This window comes from Oncorhynchus gorbuscha, linkage group LG24, assembly GCF_021184085.1.
Source record: "Oncorhynchus gorbuscha isolate QuinsamMale2020 ecotype Even-year linkage group LG24, OgorEven_v1.0, whole genome shotgun sequence".
Classification (NCBI taxonomy): domain Eukaryota; kingdom Metazoa; phylum Chordata; class Actinopteri; order Salmoniformes; family Salmonidae; genus Oncorhynchus; species Oncorhynchus gorbuscha.
The window spans coordinates 41056390-41076119 of NC_060196.1; the positions used below are offsets into that span (position 1 = coordinate 41056390).

The 19730-nt window shown below is 44.7% G+C and overlaps 1 protein-coding gene across 1 annotated transcript in view; it reads right to left on the reverse strand.

Annotated features, from left to right (window-relative positions):
• The window catches only part of LOC124012985 (thrombospondin type-1 domain-containing protein 7A-like), a 183358-nt gene that overhangs the window by 81020 nt on the left and 82608 nt on the right, over window positions 1-19730 (reverse strand). Inside the window, exons 5-6 of the mRNA XM_046327086.1 lie at window positions 16648-16803; window positions 10881-11084 (exon numbers count right to left, since the gene is read on the reverse strand). Coding sequence (XP_046183042.1) covers window positions 10881-11084; window positions 16648-16803 — 360 coding nt within the window. The remainder of the gene's footprint in view (window positions 1-10880; window positions 11085-16647; window positions 16804-19730) is intronic.

The following is a 19730-nucleotide window of genomic DNA, read 5'->3' on the forward strand; positions in this document are numbered from 1 at the left end:
TTTGACATGAGGGAACAAGTCTGGGGAATTGCAACTTCTTTCAAAGCAAGAACCTATGAATAAAAGTGGATATTTATAACCATTGAAATTCTAATTCAGGCATTGAGGCATTAGTTTAATCTTTTACTCATGACTTTGAAAGTGTACATGGAAGAAAAATGTGCTCATATCCAAATGATTGCATCTGTAATGCATAAGCAAGCTGGATAAAACCTTGTGTATCTCCAAACGTGTTAAGTCACATAGACATTAAGACAACAGATACTGAATCATTGTCATCTTCACGTAGGTGGAATATTCTGCCCTTGACAAATGTCCCCCACATGCTCGCACACACACACACACGCACGCACGCAAACTCACATACCCACATTACTGGACCATGATGTTCTGTCCAAATGTCTTGAAAAAGCCTCTAAAGATTCACGAATGAACAAAACACGTGACATACAAGCAATTTTTATTAACTGGCTTTTAACACAAACATAATACTTCCTCTATTAATGTCTACTTTAAGATTCCTCCCATCTACAGTGCAAATGTATCACGGTGTAGACTGCTCATACATACTGCATATGCTTAATACATAACAATATTGGAGCTGGCAGAACGATTAGTAGTGTTTAACAAGCATAGCAAGTATATTTTTGGATTCAATTAGTAGCTGTTCTTAATGTCTTGAATTTCAGTGCCACCTTTCCCCTAAGTATCTCTTCACTAGTAGCCTACCTAATAATGGATGTTTGAACGGTCTGATTGGCCAGTACTTTTGACTGTCGTTGTTTCATGCCTACATCACTTGTTTCAGGAAACTAGTCATATGTCGCGCATATGTCACGGGTCACTACTTCATAGGGGAGCCATTTGAACATAACTTGTATTTTTTGACAGAAATGCCTTCTGGAACATGTGAACTTTCATGTGCCTTAATAACAAACTTGTATACCATCTTTCAATACTAATACAATTGCTGAATTAATTTATGAGTCACAGAAAAAGTTACATATTACATATGTGCGTGCCCATTATACATTTCGTAGTTGTCAGCAGGATAAGTGCACTCTATTTGTGTGTCATTAGACACCAATAGACATGCACCTATCTTGAGAGTGGGCATGTCTGTTTATTTGTGTACCATTGCTATGGCATAATGTTTCTATGCCCTAATGTGAAACCAAACCAACATTTGTGTAAGGCAAAACGATAACAGTGGCTATATGCCAGAGGGGATGAATCATTAACATAACATAAAAACATAAACATAAAATATAAACCAGCTCGGCTTATATTACTTTGTTTCTTATTGAACTCACAGGCTCCGGTATTTCAGAAATATTATTGATTAAATATTTCAATGACAAAAGTCATTTTTGTTTCAAGTTCAAATGTACTGTTAGCTAGCTAGCTAACGTTAGCTGGCTGGCTCAGTAGCTAACGTTACGTGTTTGATCTTATTATGTGTATCTCAGAGCCATTTGTTTTGCTAGTTATAGCTTAATGTTAGCTAGATAACATTGAACCTGGCTGTTTAGCTACCTGCATTTTCATGCAGGGTAGTAACATGTTGAGTTGGAATTATGGTTAATTGTTTAGCTAACTAGCTAGCTACATGTCTTAACAAAAGACTCCACTATGCGACAACTGTTGATAGACGTAGCTGGTAAATTCGCTCTGGCTATCTACTCTGATTTCAGAGCACGGTTAGGATAGTCTAGCTAGTTACATTTTCAGATATTGCATGTTTCAAATTTTGACACAAAGTAATTTTTACTTCAAGCCAAAGTGTACTGTTGGCTAGCTAGCTAACATTAGCTGGCTGGCTCGCTAGCTGACTTTACATGTCAGTAAACGTTTGCAAAAAAAACGTAAATTGTTGCAAGCAGCAGAGTTGCAGTCACCAACGGTCTGGATAGCATAAAATCAGCCTAACCAGCTCTGCTAAGGCAAGTAAAATGGTCAGCAAACTGTTCTATCATTCGTCTCTGGAAGTAGCTAGCAAGCTAGCCAACGTTAGCCAGTTAGCTTGGGTGCTTGACTTCTGATGTTAGGACAGAACGCTCGGAACAACCCTTAAAGAGATAGGTGGGGCTAAAACTTAAGAGGGTGTGAACGATACTGAATGTGTGTCGACAAGGAAGAGCTCTCCAGTAGGTACCAAAACATTCGAAGGCCTTTAGCCAAATATATTTAAACTCAGTTTTTCTGATTCCTGACATTTAATCCTGGTAACAATTCCCTGTCTTAGGTCAGTTAGGATCACCACTTTATTTTAAGAATGTGAAATGTCAGAATAATAGTAGAGAATGATTTCTTTCAGCTTTTATTTCTTTCATCACATTCCCAGTGGGTCAGAAGTTTACAAACACTCAATTAGTATTTGGTAGCATTGCTATTCAATTGTTTAACTTGGGGCAAACATTATGGGTAGCCTTCCACAAGCTTCTCACAATAAGTTGGGTGAATTTTGTCCAATTCCTCTTGACATAGCTGGTGTAACTGAGTCAGGTTTGTAGGCCTCCTTGCTCGCACACGCTTTTTCAGTTTTGCCCACACATTTTCTATAGGATTGAGGTCAGGGCTTTGTGATGGCCACTCCAATACCTTGACTTTGTTGTCCTTGAGCCATTTTGCCACAACTTTGGAAGTATGGTTGGGGTCATTGTTCATTTTGAAGACGCATTTGCGACCAAGCTTTAACTTCCTGACTGATGGCTTGAGATGTTGCTTCAATATATCCACATAATTTTCCTACCTCATGATGCCATCTATTTTGTGAAGCACACCATTCCCTCCTGCAGCAAAACACCCACACAGCATGATGCTGACACCCCCTAGCCTCACGGTTGGGATGGTGTTATTTGGCTTGCAAGCCTCCCCCTTTTCCTTCCAAACATAACAATGGTCATTATGGCCAAGCAGTTCTATTTTTGTTTCATCAGACCAGATGACATTTCTCCAAAAAGTACAAACTTTTGTCCCCATGTGCAGTTGCAAACCGTAGTCTGGCTTTTTTATGGCAGCTTTGGAGCAGTGGCTTCTTCTTTGCTGAGCGGCCTTTCAGGTTATGCTGATATAGGACTCTTTTTACTGTGTATATAGATACTTCTGTATCTGTTTCCTCCAGCATTTTCACAAGGTCCTTTTCTGTTGTTCTGGGATTGATTTGTACTTTTCGCACACCAAAGTAAGTTCATCTCTAGGAGGCAGAACGCATCTCCTTCCTGAGCAGTATGACGGCTGTGTGGTCCCATGGTGTTTATACTTGCGTACTATTGTTTGTAGAGTTGAATGTGGTACCTTCAAGCATTTTGAAATTACTCCCAAGGATGAACCAGACTTGTGGAGGTCTACAATTTATTTCTGAGGTCTTGGCTGATTTCTTTCGATATTCCCATGATGTCAAGCAAAGAGGCACTGAGTTTGAAGGTAGGTCTTGAAATACATCCACAGGTACACCTCAAATTGACTCAAATGACGTCAATTAGCCTATCAGAAGCTTCTAAAGCCATGATGTAATTTTGTGGAATTTTCTAAGCTGTTTAAAGGCACAGTCAATTTAGCGAATGTAAACTTCTGACCCACTGGAATTGTGATACAGTGAATTATAAGTGAAATAATCTGTCTGTAAACAATTGTTGGAAAAATTACTTGTGTCATTCACAAATAATGCACATTTGTGTAACAGTCTAATAATGCACATTTGTGTAACAATTTGTGGGTGTGTTGTATTGTAGGAGGTGTTTTTCTTCACCTCTACCAAGCCATCAGCAGTCAGTGTTGGGAGGTGTCTTTCACCTCTGCCAGACCATCAACAATCAGTGCTGAGAGGTATGTCTTTTACCTGTACTAGGCATTTAGTGGTAGTACTTCAGTCCCCCCTGTGTCTTTCAACGGCAGCTGTACTCGGCGGTGTTATCACAAAAACTGAGAGGTTCTGCCGAGTTGTTCTGCGAATATATTGTTATTTTCTGATGATCTCATTTTGTTCTTTTGTAGCTTTGGAAGCTATTTGTGTGTTTTATATACCTGTCCCCTCCCTGTGTCTGCAACCCTTCTAATTTAGTGTACCCTGCACGCACAGCCCATGTGGAATTCCTTTTCCCACTAGCACTGAGTTCTCTGATAAATACTTTGTTGAGGGAAAATGTCCTTGATACGATTGTGATGTGTTGTTGTTTCACTTAGCTACTGAATCTTAAGATGAATGCACTAATCAGGATAGGAGCGTCTGCTAAATGACGAACATGTAAATGCATAAAGTTCAGTAGCTTGCCATATACATAAAAATTGTGATGAGACAGCTGTGCACACAGGAAGTAGTATGGTCCCCTGGATGTTTGCAAGCACGAATGAAAGAGTTTCCTGCAGAGCATAACGGAACTAAGCTCAGCTAAGAAATAGAGGAAGTGGGAGAGGGAGAGATGGAGAGAGGGAGAGATGGAGAGAGGGAGAGGGAGAGATGGAGAGAGGGAGAGAGGGAGAGAAGGAGAGAGGGAGAGGGAGAGATGGAGAGGGGGAGAGAGGGAGAGGGAGAGATGGAGAGAGGGAGAGATGGAGAGAGGGAGAGGGAGAGATGGAGAGGGGGAGAGAGGGAGAGGGAGAGATGGAGAGAGGGAGAGGGAGAGGGAGAGATGGAGAGAGGGAGAGGGAGTGGGAGAGACTTATTTAGCTTTCTTCAGGCATCAATTCCAGAGTCATAGCCTTGTGGAATTACTTCATTTGATTTGACAGACGGTTAACAGATATTTTCAAATAATTTATTAGTAAAATGTTAAATGCTTTTTTTCAAAGATTGAGCTTAAATGTGCATATAATGTTTGCATAAAAAAAATGTATTGACCAATTATTTTTAGCTGAGGGTTGTCTTAGAGGTGAGGTGTATTGTTGAGAAGGTAAAGAATAAGGATGCCTGACCCCGGAACATCTCTAAATGGATTTAGGACCCTGCTAAATGGCTTAAAAGAGACACATTAAGTATTTTCAAGGTTCCATTGAGACATTAGATATTGTTGGGGTCCTGCACCGATCTAAATCTGTGTGACGCCACCCCTACCCTTCTACCCCTACACCCCACCCTTCTCCTCACCTCATTGCATCCCATCCCTCTATCAAGGAGGGGAGGGGAGGGCCAGGATGTCACCACAAACCTCACTTCAACCACCCCCCCACATCCCATCTCTATACCCCATTCTATCTCTATACCCCATTCCATTTCTATACCCCATCTCATCATCATATCCCATCACATCTCTATACCCCGTCCCATCTCTAAACCCCATCCCATCTCTAAACCCCATCCCATCTCTATACCCCATCCCATCTCTATACCCATTCCCATCTCTATACCACATCCCATATCTATACCACATCCCTTCTCTATACCACATCCCATCTCTATACCACATCCCATCTCTATACCACATCCCATATCTATACCCATTCCCATCTCTATACCACATCCCATCTCTATACCCCATCCCATATCTATACCACATCCCTTCTCTATACCACATCCCATCTCTATACCCCATCCCATATCTATACCACATCCCTTCTCTATACCACATCCCATCTCTATACCACATCCCATCTCTATACCACATCCCATCTCTATACCACATCCCATCTCTATACCACATCCCATATCTATACCACATCCCTTCTCTATACCACATCCCATCTCTATACCACATCCCATCTCTATATACCACATCCCATCTCTATACCACATCCCTTCTCTATACCACATCCCATCTCTATACCACATCCCATCTCTATACCACATCCCATATCTATACCCATTCCCATCTCTATACCACATCCCATCTCTATACCCCATCCCATATCTATACTACATCCCTTCTCTATACCACATCCCATCTCTATACCACATCCCATATCTATACCACATCCCTTCTCTATACCACATCCCATCTCTATACCACATCCCATCTCTATACCACATCCCGTATCTATACCCCATCCCATATCTATACCCCATCCCATATCTATACCACATCCCATCTCTATACCACATCCCATATCTATACCACATCCCATATCTATACCCATTCCCATCTCTATACCACATCCCATCTCTATACCACATCCCATCTCTATACCACATCCCATCTCTATACCCCATCCCATCTCTATACCACATCCCATATCTATACCACATCCCATATCTATACCACATCCCATCTCTATACCACATCCCATCTCTATACCCCATCCCATCTCTATACCCCATCCCATCCCTATACCCCATTCCATTTCTATACCCCATCTCATTATCATATCCCATCACATCTCTATACCCCGTCCCATCTCTATACCCCGTCCCATCTCTATACCACATCCCATCTCTATACCCCATCCCATCCCTATACCCCATTCCATTTCTATACCCCATCTCATTATCATATCCCATCACATCTCTATACCCCGTCCCATCTCTATACCCCGTCCCATCTCTATACCCCGTCCCATCTCTATACTCCGTCCCATCTCTATACCCCATCCCATCTCTATACCCCATCCAATCTCTATACCCCATCCCATCTCTATACCCCATCCCATCCCCTTTTCCACAACTTCCAACCCTAGCCTTATCTTCACTCTATCCTATCCCTTCCTATCACATATCTGATTTCATATCAATGAAACCCTTATTCACACTCCATTGTATTCCAGGCCATCCCATCTCCCTTTCATGGTTCCCTCCTATCTGTACCACTGATAAAAATGCCATAGTGACGGGAGGAACCAGAGGAGCATTCAGTCTGATGACAAGTCTGGAGCTCTTTGGGAGAAACAAATCCATTTTCATCAGTAGCAGACAACAGAGGATCAATAGGGTCCAGTCAAAAGGGTGTGTGTGTGTGTGTGTGTGTGTGTGTGTGTGTGTGTGTGTGTGTGTGTGTGTGTGTGTGTGTGTGTGTGTGTGTGTGTGTGTGTGTGTGTGTGTGTGTGTGTGTGTGTGTGTGTGTGTGTGTGTGTGTGTGTGTGTGTGTGTGTGTGTGTGTGTGTGTGTCTTCATGCGATAGATTGGGAAAGGAAATCATTAAAGTGTTTGTATGATACTGATTATTCTCATGGCTTCTGACTGACTGTGTTTTTGTGACATCTTTGTGTGAAAACATTGACTGCAGTCTGGCTGCTTTCGTTAGTACTCCAAGGGAGGAAACATGTCTATTGACACTCAAGATGGTATGAACGTTAAAAGAAAACATTTCTACTCGGGAAGGCTTGAATAATGAAGAGATTCATGCCTTGCAAGAAGTCATTTGCAATGAAAATGAACCACAAATGTGTTGAATCATGGACCTTTAAAGCTAGAATCCTTAGTTAAAACAATAAGAAAGCAGACACCCCGCCCCTGTTTTGGGAAAAAGCTGAGGGATGGGCCTGGAGAAATGTAAGCACACTCAGAGACACAGTTATGGATGCAAGAACTGACTGTCCGTGATATCAAAATTATAGTTTGAACAATGTTTTGAGGATTTGCAGAGTTTGCTTTTCATTTACGTTGTTTATACACAATGGGGTAAATCAAGCTTATATTTTGGATTCTGATGGGGCACGACACTTGAACTAAATTCATGAGGAATTAATAAGTTGTGTTCTTCAAGAATCAATGGGTATGCATAATTATTGAATACACAGTCCAAAAATGGATGGAGCAACTAAGGATTCTAGCATTAAAATCCTAACCATCCTTCACCTCTCAGAAATTCCCCTCCTCCCCTCATCCTCCCTTTCCCTGTCCAGCATGTGTCTAGAAATCAATTCTGCAAAGCCACAGAGGAGAAACAACCAGCTACGGCTGTCGGTCCTCAGCTCTGCAAGCAACCCAACCGATCAAAGAAGCAATTCTCCTTTAAACTAGGTACACACCTCACATCATAAACCCCTCCCCCTCCTCCTCTAGCTGGGTCTGAACTGTGTCTTAATGGAAAAGCACCAGACATCGTTTGACATATCCTCTATTCAACCCTGTCTCATTCCATCCGGGCGGGGAACACACACACACGCAGCACACACACACACACACACGCACACGCACGCAGGCAGGCAGGCACGCACACACACACACAAACACCTTAATGTGAAATGCAGGCAAGGTAAATGTGAACTGACTGTGTGGAGTAGCGCCAGGTAATCTAATTTACCCGTAACTAAGTCTAATTCAACAGGGTGCTGCTGTTAGAACAAGCTCACTGCAGCCAGCAGCCATATTGTTTCTATAACTGGGGAGAAGGGATGGGGAGGTGACCTTGAATGATGCAATCAGGGTGTAGACAGAAAGTGTACCTGGGCTGGGCTTGCTCACCACCTAGCTAAATGGGTCAATATACACAATACACCGTGTCTGTAGGGAGGGATGAAAGCGGGGATGGAGGGAAATAGAAAGCGCAGAGAATAAGGAGGTAGGAAGGGATGAAAAGTAGGGAATAGGGAGTGGTGAGTAGAAGAGAGAGATAGGGAGGGATGAAAAGTAGGGAATATGGAGTGGTGAGTAGAAGAGAGAGATAGGGAGGGATGAAAGGATGAGGAGGTGACGAGAGAAAGAGGGAGTTGTGAGCAGAGACGGTGGTGGTTGAGATAGACTAGTTTTAGTGTTTCATCTCATCAATTTTACTTTACGTAAAAAGTTCTCCCTTTCTCACTCATAATAGTTTTTATCTTGTACCTAAATCTTTCAATATACAATATAGATATTCTCCTCCTCTGAAAAGAAGAGACCATTAGACTTGTAGTTAATATGGCTTTCACCATTGTCATCGTCACGGCAACAGCACAGTGCAGGCAGCATGAGGCTCCAGTTGATGTGAATGGGACCTTGATTATTGTTATATTATGAGAACTGGTTGAGAAGTATCAACACACACACACACACACACACACACACACACACACACACACACACACACACACACACACACACACACACACACACACACACACACACACACACACACACACACACACACACACACACACACACACACACACACACACACACACACACACACACACACACACACACACACACACACAGAGAGACAGACAGACACACTCCCTCCCTAGGGTGCTCATTAGCTGGCAGTGTGCTATGGTTCCCACATCTTCTGATAATTGCTATATTCATACGGTGAATCTAAGTCGAAAGAAAGAGAACTGAAAATTCCCAGGATGAAAAATACAATTACAACGCACAGTCCCTAATTGAATCATTAATAAAAAAAGTGAGTTCTTCACATTTCCCTGACAACACAATGGAGTGTGAAGGCAGGCCATTGACATCTCTCATTTTTGTCTCTTATTTATTGTTGGGTTATTTAATCATCTTAAAAGAAGATTATCTATGTCAGATATATTGAATTAGAAGTAATAAAACTCATACTCCTAATCATTTTTATTGTTAAATTCTCAAGTCAGCTATGGTTATTTTCTCCATTATTCTGAACTTAATTAAATTAGGGTGAATTCAATTATTGAGATTAAACTCTGTCTCTAAAACACAAGGACCCTTCGATCTACCCTGACTAAAACTCTCACCTCCCAAACCACATTAAAAATGCATCAGTTACACTCCTCCCAGGTGCACTGCTTCCTATTACACATGCCATAACAAATGTTTGCTCTGTGCCAGACACACTCGGAGAATAATGCAATCTGTGTGACGAGGGGATTGTGGAGTTTTGCATCTCTATGACTTTAGTGTCTTGGATTGGCATAATGATTTGAGACAATGATTTCAACGTGTACCCTATTAGACTGTTAGACTGTTCAATAGATCAAGCTGTTCTCTTCAGTCTTCAGATGGTGGACCACTGCAGTACAATAAGCCAATATCACCATGCTTGCCAAAAGCAACAAGCACTATGGGTATTGTTTCATTTACTCTCACATGCTAACTGAATTCTGACACTGTATTCAAGTTTATTTTGGAGAGAACATGAACTAGCAAGTGCTGTATATCTAGCTCTGGCCCTGTGTGTGTGTGTGTGTGTGTGTGTGTGTGTGTGTGTGTGTGTGTGTGTGTGTGTGTGTGTGTGTGTGTGTGTGTGTGTGTGTGTGTGTGTGTGTGTGTGTGTGTGTGTGTGTGTGTGTGTGTGTGTGTGTGTGTGTGTGTGTGTGCGCACACGTGTGTGTCCCTCCTCAGGCAGTGCCAGCACAGCTCTCCGTGTGTCTCAGCCAGCACAATTACGACCAGCAGTGGCTCGTGCCTGGCCACTCGGCCCCATGGGATATCAGGCACACACACACACAAGTACACGCACATACACACAAGCCTCCATAGCTCTGTGCTATCTTAGGACTAGACAAACAATGGAGAAAGAAATAAATATCCACAGAACAAGATCGTTACAGAAACAGCAATTACCCTGTTGGGCTGCGGTCCAAGGCCAAAACACACACACACACACACACACACACACACACACACACACACACACACACACACACACACACACACACACACACACACACACACACACACACACACACACACACACACACACACACACACACACACACACACACACACACACACACACACACACACACAGGGAATCAGCTGTGGCTGAGCACCTGCAGGCACAGTTCAAGGCAATAAAGCTAATAAAACAATATGGGTCTCTGAGCTCCGATTTACCCAAAACATATTGTAACACAACTCAACACACCATGAAAATCAACATGGTAATTAACATACAGTATAATAAAGACTTGGAATTTTCCCTCCCTCCCTCCCTCCCTCCCTCCCTCCCTCCCTCCCTCCCTCCCTCCCTCCCTCCCTCCCTCCCTCCCTCCCTCCCTCCCTCCCTCCCTCCCTCCCTCCCTCCCTCCCTCCCTCCCTCCCCCCTTACCATCACTGTTGACACACTGTACTTGTGGTATCTGGGTGCCCGGTCCGCACTCTCTCTCGTTGTCTGGGATACACTTCTCCAGCTTCACAAGCAACCAATCATAGCAACTGGGTTCGTCACATGGTATGGCCTCCACCAGATGAGGGCAGCTTCCTCTTCCTCCTGTCGGCTCATTGATGACTCTCCTCTTCCTCAGTTTGAACCCTGGTAGGAAAAGACAGGAATATAGGTACACTGGTGCTGCCATGGAACCATACATAGCTGTAGAATTCTACTATTCTACCATTTGCTTCTACCATCACCAAACTCCCCCTCTGTAGTAGCGCTTTTCGGGGCCTCCCTCATCACCAACCTCCCTCTTTGTGGTAGCACTATTCAGGGCCTCCCTCATCACCAACCTCCCCCTTGTAGTAGCACTTTTCAGGGCATCCCTCATCACCAACCTCCTCCTCTGTGGTCGCACTTTTCATCCCTAATCACCAGCCTCCCCCTCTGTGGTAGCACTTTTAAGGGCCTCCCTCATCAACAACCTCCTCCTCAAAGGTAGCACTTTTCAGGGCCTCCCTCATCACCAACCTCCCCCTCTAAGGTAGCAGGGGAGCTAAACTTGTTTTTAATGGAGTCACAACTTAATGTCTAACTTCGGTACATGAACTGCCCTCTGCTCTGATACAGTCATATTGTGTCTTAGCTTTGATGATAACCGTAATATAGCGTTTATTTATTTAACACAACAAGACCATTAAACCCCAGAAAATGACAGACATTAGAGAAACAGCTTCCCATAATGACTATTATTATTATCTCCTCATTAAGCCAGGCTTTTACCCAAAGTGCCTCATGTACTAATGTATGCAGAAATCCATTAATACATTCATCGTTTTTGTTGTTCCAAATCCGAGAGCTTTCCCTTGTCTCTGATCAAGGACATGGAAGTGGTGATGACTGGGAGCCGGGAGGTGTGTGTGTGTGTGTGTGTGTGGTGCGTGCGTGCGTGGTGTGTGTGCGTGCCTGCACCTACATGTGTGTGTGTTTTGTATTATGTTAACCCCTGCCTGCCCAGCCTGAGGTCAGCCTGCCCCCAGCCTCAGGGCCTAATCTCCACTGCTGCTCCAACCTGATAAGAAAAGAGCATGGGGGAGCCAGCAGGACGATGGCTGACTCTCTCTTTCTTCTGATTATTTCTGATTCTTTCCTATTCCTTCCTGAACCCTCTACTTAATTAGGAGTGTCGGCTGGAGGATGGAGGTGTGTTGTCAAGTGTCAGGGCTGAGGTGGAGAGTTTAACAGGGACAGGTGGGGGAAAGTGGGAAAAGAAGGTGGAGAGTTTAGGAAAGGTGAAGAGTGGTGGGGGTGGGGGTGTTAGAGAGGGGGGAATGGCTAGGGTAGGGATCCTGCCAGGTTTTCTTTTATCTCATCTCTTCAGTGGGTCATGTGATTGAGTGTAGTCTGGCCCAGGAGTGGGAAGGTCAACGGAAAGGCTCTGGAGCAACGAACTGCCCTTGCTGTCTCTGCCTGGCCGGTTCCTCTCTCCACTGGGATTCTCTGCCTCTAACCCTATTACAGGGGCTGAGTCAATGGCTTACTGGTGTTCTTTCATGCCTTCCCTAGGATGGGTGCGTCACTTGAGTGGGTTGAGTCACTGATTTTCCTGTCTGGGTTGGCACCCCTCTTGGGTTGTACCGAGACCTTTGTGGGCTATACATGGCCTTGTCTCAGGATGGTAAGTTGGTGGTTGAAGATATCCCTCTAGTGGTGTGGGGGCTGTGCTTTAGCAAAGTAGGTGGGGTTATATCCTTCCTGTTTGGCCCTGTCCGGGGGTATCATCGGATGGGGCCACAGTGTCTCCTGACCCCTCCTGTCTCAGCCTCCAGTATTTATGCTGCAGTAGTTTATGTGTCAGGAGGCTAGGGTCAGTTTGTGATATCTGGAGTACTTCTCCTGTCTTATCCAGTTTCCTGTGTGAATTTAAGTATGCTCTCTCTAATTCTCTCTCTCTTTCTCTCTTTCTTTCTCTCTATCAGAGGACCTGAGCCCTAGGACCATGCCTCAGGACTACCTGGCATGATGACTCCTTGCTTTCCCCAGTCCACCTGGCCGTGCTGCTGCTCCAGTTTCAACTGTTCTGCCTGCGGCTATGGAACCCTGACCTGTTCACCGGACGTGCTACCTGTCCCAGACCTGCTGTTTTCAACTCTCTAAAGACAGCAGGAGCGGTAGAGATACTCTTAATGATCGGCTATGAAAAGCCAACTGACATTTACTCCTGAGGTGCTGACTTGCTGCACCCTCGACAACTACTGTGATTATTATTATTTGATCATGCTGGTCATTTATGAACATTTGAACATCTTGGCCATGTTCTGTTATAATCTCCACCCGGCACAGCCAGAAGAGGACTGGCCACCCCTCATAGCCTGGTTCCGCTCTCAGTTTCTTCCTAGGTTTTGGCCTTTCTAGGGAGTTTTTCCTAGCCACCGTGCTTGTACACCTGCATTGCTTGCTGTTTGGGGTTTTAGGCAGGGTTTCTGTACAGCCCTTTGAGATATCAGCTGATGTAAGAAGGGCTATATAAATCAAATTGATTTGATCTAATATCACCACTGTCGGTCGAACCACAGTAAAGGACAACAAGGTGAACAGATTGACTGAGGCCTTTCCACTTTGTCAGAGCCTGAGGGCTCTTTGCACAGACAAACATACTGATGGAAAAAGTGTAGGCTATAATTACAGTGCTGCGTCACAACATCTCAAAGGCCATGGCTGAGACAAACGTATCTAAGACACCAGCCACTTTTTTGAAAACACATCTCCCATTAACTGTGCAGTATGTTTCTAAAATCCATCAAATACTGGTTGATAGATACAATCACAGTGTGTGTGCAGACAGTCCATTTGGACAGCCAACAGAAAGAATGACACACGTTGATTGAATGAATCCTGGGAGATCAGGGCATGTTGATGCTGCATGGAGCTCGTTGTCTCAGGGATAAAAAAAAAAGTGCCTGAAAATCGCCTGAGTCTGCTTCTCTCGACTAATGAGAGCCAGGGTGTACAAACACACGCAAGTGTGCACGGACACAGACACGCACTCCAGCCAAGTTTGTGTGTGTACTGTATGACATGAGACACGAGACGAGCGTGTAGTGAAACGAGAGCGAGAGAGAGACGTGAGGTAAGAGTGAATCCATCATTAAGACACATGGGAGACAATTTCTAGGCGTCCCTTCCATTTGAGATGCTTCATTAGGATAGAGTCAATATGCATTAGTCACCATGGTGGAGGTGATGGAGGGACTGGGGCTCAGAGACTGCTGCTGCTGTTCTGTTCCTGTACCAGAGATAATTAAGGTCTGAGCCAGCCAGCCAGCATGTCTGTCTGTCTGTCTGTCTGTCTGTCTGTCTGTCTGTCTGTCTGTCTGTCTGTCTGTCTGTCTGTCTGTCTGTCTGTCTGTCTGTCTGTCTGTCTGTCTGTCTGTCTGTCTGTCTGTCTGTCTGTCTGTCTGTCTGTGTCTGTCTCTCTGTCTGTCTGTGTCTGTCTCTCTGTCTGTGTCTCTCTGTCTGTCTGTGTCTGTCTCTCTGTCTGTGTCTCTCTGTCTCTCTGTGTCTGTCTCTCTGTCTGTCTGTGTCTGTCTCTCTGTCTGTCTGTGTCTGTCTCTCTGTCTGTGTCTCTCTGTCTGTCTGTGTCTGTCTCTCTGTCTGTGTCTCTCTGTATGTCTGTGTCTGTCTCTCTGTCTGTGTCTGTCTGTCTGTCTGTCTGTGTTTGTCTCTCTGTCTGTCTGTGTCTGTCTCTCTGTCTGTCTGTGTCTGTCTCTCTGTCTGTGTCTGTCTGTCTGTCTGTCTGTCTGTCTGTCTGTCTGTCTGTCTGTCTGTCTGTCTGTCTGTCTGTCTGTCTGTCTGTCTCTCTGTCTGTCTGTGTCTGTCTCTCTGTCTGTGTCTCTCTGTCTGTCTGTGTCTGTCTCTCTGTCTGTGTCTCTCTGTCTCTCTGTGTCTGTCTCTCTGTCTGTCTGTGTCTGTCTCTCTGTCTGTCTGTGTCTGTCTCTCTGTCTGTGTCTCTCTGTCTGTCTGTGTCTGTCTCTCTGTCTGTGTCTCTCTGTCTGTCTGTGTCTGTCTCTCTGTCTGTGTCTGTCTGTCTGTCTGTGTCTGTCTCTCTGTCTGTCTGTGTCTGTCTCTCTGTCTGTCTGTGTCTGTCTCTCTGTCTGTGTCTCTCTGTCTGTCTGTGTCTGTCTCTCTGTCTGTGTCTCTCTGTCTGTCTGTCTGTGTCTGTCTGTCTGTCTGTCTGTCTGTCTGTCTGTCTGTCTGTCTGTCTGTCTGTCTGTCTGTCTGTCTGTCTGTCTGTCTGTCTGTCTGTCTGTATGTCTGTCTGTCTGTCTGTCTGTGTCTGTCTCTCTGTCTGTCTCTCTGTCTGTCTGTCTCTCTGTCTCTCTGTCTGTCTGTGTCTGTCTCTCTGTCTGTCTGTGTCTGTATCTCTGTCTGTCTGTGTCTGTCTCTCTGTCTCTCTGTCTGTGTCTCTCTGTCTGTCTGTGTCTGTCTCTCTGTCTGTGTCTGTCTGTCTGTCTGTGTCTGTCTCTCTGTCTGTGTCTGTCTGTCTGTGTCTGTCTCTCTGTCTGTCTGTGTCTGTCTCTCTGTCTGTCTGTGTCTGTCTCTCTGTCTGTCTGTGTCTGTCTCTCTGTCTGTCTGTGTCTGTCTCTCTGTCTGTCTGTGTCTGTCTCTCTGTCTGTCTGTGTCTGTCTCTCTGTCTGTGTCTGTCTGTCTGTCTGTCTGTGTCTGTCTCTCTGTCTGTCTGTCTGTCTGTCTGTGTCTGTCTCTCTGTTTGTCTGTGTCTGTCTCTCTGTCTGTGTCTGTCTGTGTGTGTGAGTCAGCCAGCATTTCAGCCCCTACTGATGGAATAGCACCAACTGTCACCCCCTTCCCGCTGTCTAACAAAAAGGGAGTAGAGACACCTGCACCCTCCCTATAGCATCCCCTCTCCACATCTGTCTTTCTCTGACTTCTCTTTACCTCCTGTCAATATCAACATATTGCTTATAGTGTATACAGTACATAGGTGGTCTATATAGAAGCTGTGAGGTTTCAAACGTTTAAAAAACATATTTTTATAATACAACTGCAACAGACCTTTTTGAAAAATGCAACAGTGATTGCTTTCTCGCCAACAATGTTTTTTTTTATCTACATTCCACCGTTTTGAACAACACTATATCTACAATTTATGTCGTGTCCAGCGGCTTGCCAAGAGGATTGCCAAGAGGATGAAGAAAATCAATATTGAGACTCAATACATTTTATAACTCAACATTATCTGATTGCAACACAAATAAAGATGGATTCTAGAGTAGTGTTGCATTCACACGTACCAGACTGAACATAACTTAAGCTCTCCAATCATGTCATCACTTTATTGTTACTGGTGAAGTGACTGATGGATGGATACAGACTGAGGACAAAATTACAAGTAAGACCTGCTATTGACAGTGTAACCAATGCCTGTTTCATTTTTAAGATGGCTACCTATGTGATCGACCGGGTTAGAATCTGAGTCTAGATGAAAAAGGTGCTCAACACCAGGGATATATCATCTTGGGTGCTGTATCAGTCAGGAGTAATCAAAATAAATATGTGTTCATATTCATCATTACTAAAGGTGTAGCTATTGCTATTACTATGTTGCACCCAGTGTGTGGTGTTCCAATGCAATCATTTCAAGATGGTCGTCTATGTGATCAAAGCCTAGGCATAACTGTCATTAGAGCTGTGCTCCACCCACCTTTCTTGGCAGCTGTGTCCAGGCAGTTCTCGAAGGTGCAGGGTCCCCAGGCACTCCAGGAGGACAGGTCACACTCCACGGGACAGGGGATGTGGCACAGCTGGGTGGTGTTGGGGGGCGGGCTGAGGCACAGGTCATCATCAACGGGCCTGGAGGCTTAAAACACAGATAGATACACAGAGACATGTCAGAACAGAGCAGGAGCTGTGGCATTACTGGGTCATGTTGGGAGCAAGCCCAGGCATAGGTCACCGTTTATGAAAGTATGAACTCCCCCCTGATGTTAGAAAATCTAGGTAGTACAGTGTTATGCCTTTTAAAGACTATCCACATATATTTAATATGCTTTACACACTGAGTTCTATATTTTATTACTGTCACTGTGGATCAAACTATTTGACTTTTATCCAGGCTCTCTCCATCTGGGTAGTGGGATAAAACTTCAGGCTAATGGATGAAAATGAATCCCGAATCGTTCCACCAGTCAGGAATAAAACTCATACCAACTAAAACCCCACAGGGCAGTTTATGATAATGAATATTCCAAGCCTCACGCTATCTCAAATGCATGTAAACATTTGGCGAACAGTATGGCCTTTCATTTGTTCATCATCCTGCTAAATCCAGTCTAGTTTGAAACAACAAAGGCTTTTTTTCTCTCTCTATCCCCAAAAGCCAGATCAGGTTCAGGGCCGGCCCAGTGCTGCTCAATGTATGACACACACACACACACGGTGGATAAAGCAATGAGCTGTAGGTGACCCTCTACAAGGTCGCTGCTCTGATTAATCATTCCCAACGCTCCATCACCATGCTGTGACTGAAGCCTGGGTCTGACTCATTCCCATGCAAATTGCGTCCACTTGGCCAAAGGTGTGTCTATTTAATATTGTCTGTTAAAATGGGTGTGTGTGTGTGTACGTGTGTGCCTGTCACAGTGATTTAATTTTTTTTCAATCTCCGCAGCTTACTGATCCATTTTAGTAATGATGAAATCCCTCTGGTAATGCTCGCTGAATAGGTACAATTAAGGGGAGTAGGCAACATATACGTAAGCTTTAAAGTGTATTGAATGGATGCTTACCTGCGCCACTTTAGAAGGCTTACCTACGCCACTTTAGAAGGCTTACCTACGCCACTTTAGAAGGCTTACCTACGCCACTTTAGAAGGCTTACCTACGCCACTTTAGAAGGCTTACCTACGCCACTTTAGAAGGCTTACCTGCGCCACTTTAGAAGGCTTACCTGCGCCACTTTAGAAGGCTTACCTGCGCCACTTTAGAAGGCTTACCTACGCCACTTTAGAAGGCTTACCTGCGCCACTTTAGAAGGCTTACCTGCGCCACTTTAGAAGGCTTACCTACGCCACTTTAGAAGGCTTACCTGCGCCACTTTAGAAGGCTTACCTGCGCCACTTTAGAAGGCTTACCTGCGCCACTTTAGAAGGCTTACCTACGCCACTTTAGAAGGCTTACCTACGCCACTTTAGAAGGCTTACCTACGCCACTTTAGAAGGCTTACCTACGCCACTTTAGAAGGCTTACCTACGCCACTTTAGAAGGCTTACCTACTCCACTTTAGAAGGCTTACCTACGCCACTTTAGAAGGCTTACCTGCGCCACTTTAGAAGGCTTACCTACGTCACTTTAGAAGGCTTACCTACGCCACTTTAGAAGGCTTACCTGCGCCACTTTAGAAGGCTTACCTACCCCACTTTAGAAGGCTTACCTACGCCACTTTAGAAGGCTTACCTACGCCACTTTAGAAGGCTTACCTACGCCACTTTAGAAGGCTTACCTGCGCCACTTTAGAAGGCTTACCTGCGCCACTTTAGAAGGCTTACCTACGCCACTTTAGAAGGCTTACCTACCCCACTTTAGAAGGCTTACCTACGCCACTTTAGAAGGCTTACCTACGCCACTTTAGAAGGCTTACCTACGCCACTTTAGAAGGCTTACCTACGCCACTTTAGAAGGCTTACCTACGCCACTTTAGAAGGCTTACCCACGCCACTTTAGAAGGCTTACCCACGCCACTTTAGAAGATTTACCTACGCCACTTTAGAAGGCTTACCTACGCCACTTTAGAAGGCTTACCTACGCCACTTTAGAAGGCTTACCTACGCCACTTTAGAAGGCTTACCTACGCCACTTTAGAAGGCTTACCTACGCCACTTTAGAAGGCTTACCTACGCCACTTTAGAAGGCTTACCTACGCCACTTTAGAAGGCTTACCTGCGCCACTTTAGAAGGCTTACCTGCGCCACTTTAGAAGGCTTACCTATGCCACTTTAGAAGGCTTACCTACCCCACTTTAGAAGGCTTACCTACGCCACTTTAGAAGGCTTACCTACGCCACTTTAGAAGGCTTACCTACGCCACTTTAGAAGGCTTACCTACGCCACTTTAGAAGGCTTACCTACGCCACTTTAGAAGGCTTACCTACGCCACTTTAGAAGGCTTACCCACGCCACTTTAGAAGGCTTACCCACGCCACTTTAGAAGATTTACCTACGCCACTTTAGAAGGCTTACCTACGCCACTTTAGAAGGCTTACCTACCCCACTGTAGAAGGCTTACCTACGCCACTTTAGAATGCTTACCTACGCCACTTTAGAAGGTTTACCTACGCCACTTTAGAAGGCTTACCTACGCCACTTTAGAAGGCTTACCTACGCCACTTTAGAAGGCTTACCTACGCCACTTTAGAAGGCTTACCTACGCCACTTTAGAAGGCTTACCTAGGCCACTTTAGAAGGTTTACCTACGCCACTTTAGAAGGCTTACCTACGCCACTTTAGAAGGCTTACCTACGCCACTTTAGAAGGCTTACCTACGCCACTTTAGAAGGCTTACCTACCCCACTTTAGAAGGCTTACCTACGCCACTTTAGAAGGCTTACCTACACCACTTTAGAAGGCTTACCTACGCCACTTTAGAAGGCTTACCTACGCCACTTTAGAAGGCTTACCTACGCCACTTTAGAAGGCTTACCCACGCCACTTTAGAAGGCTTACCCACGCCACTTTAGAAGATTTACCTACGCCACTTTAGAAGGCTTACCTACGCCACTTTAGAAGGCTT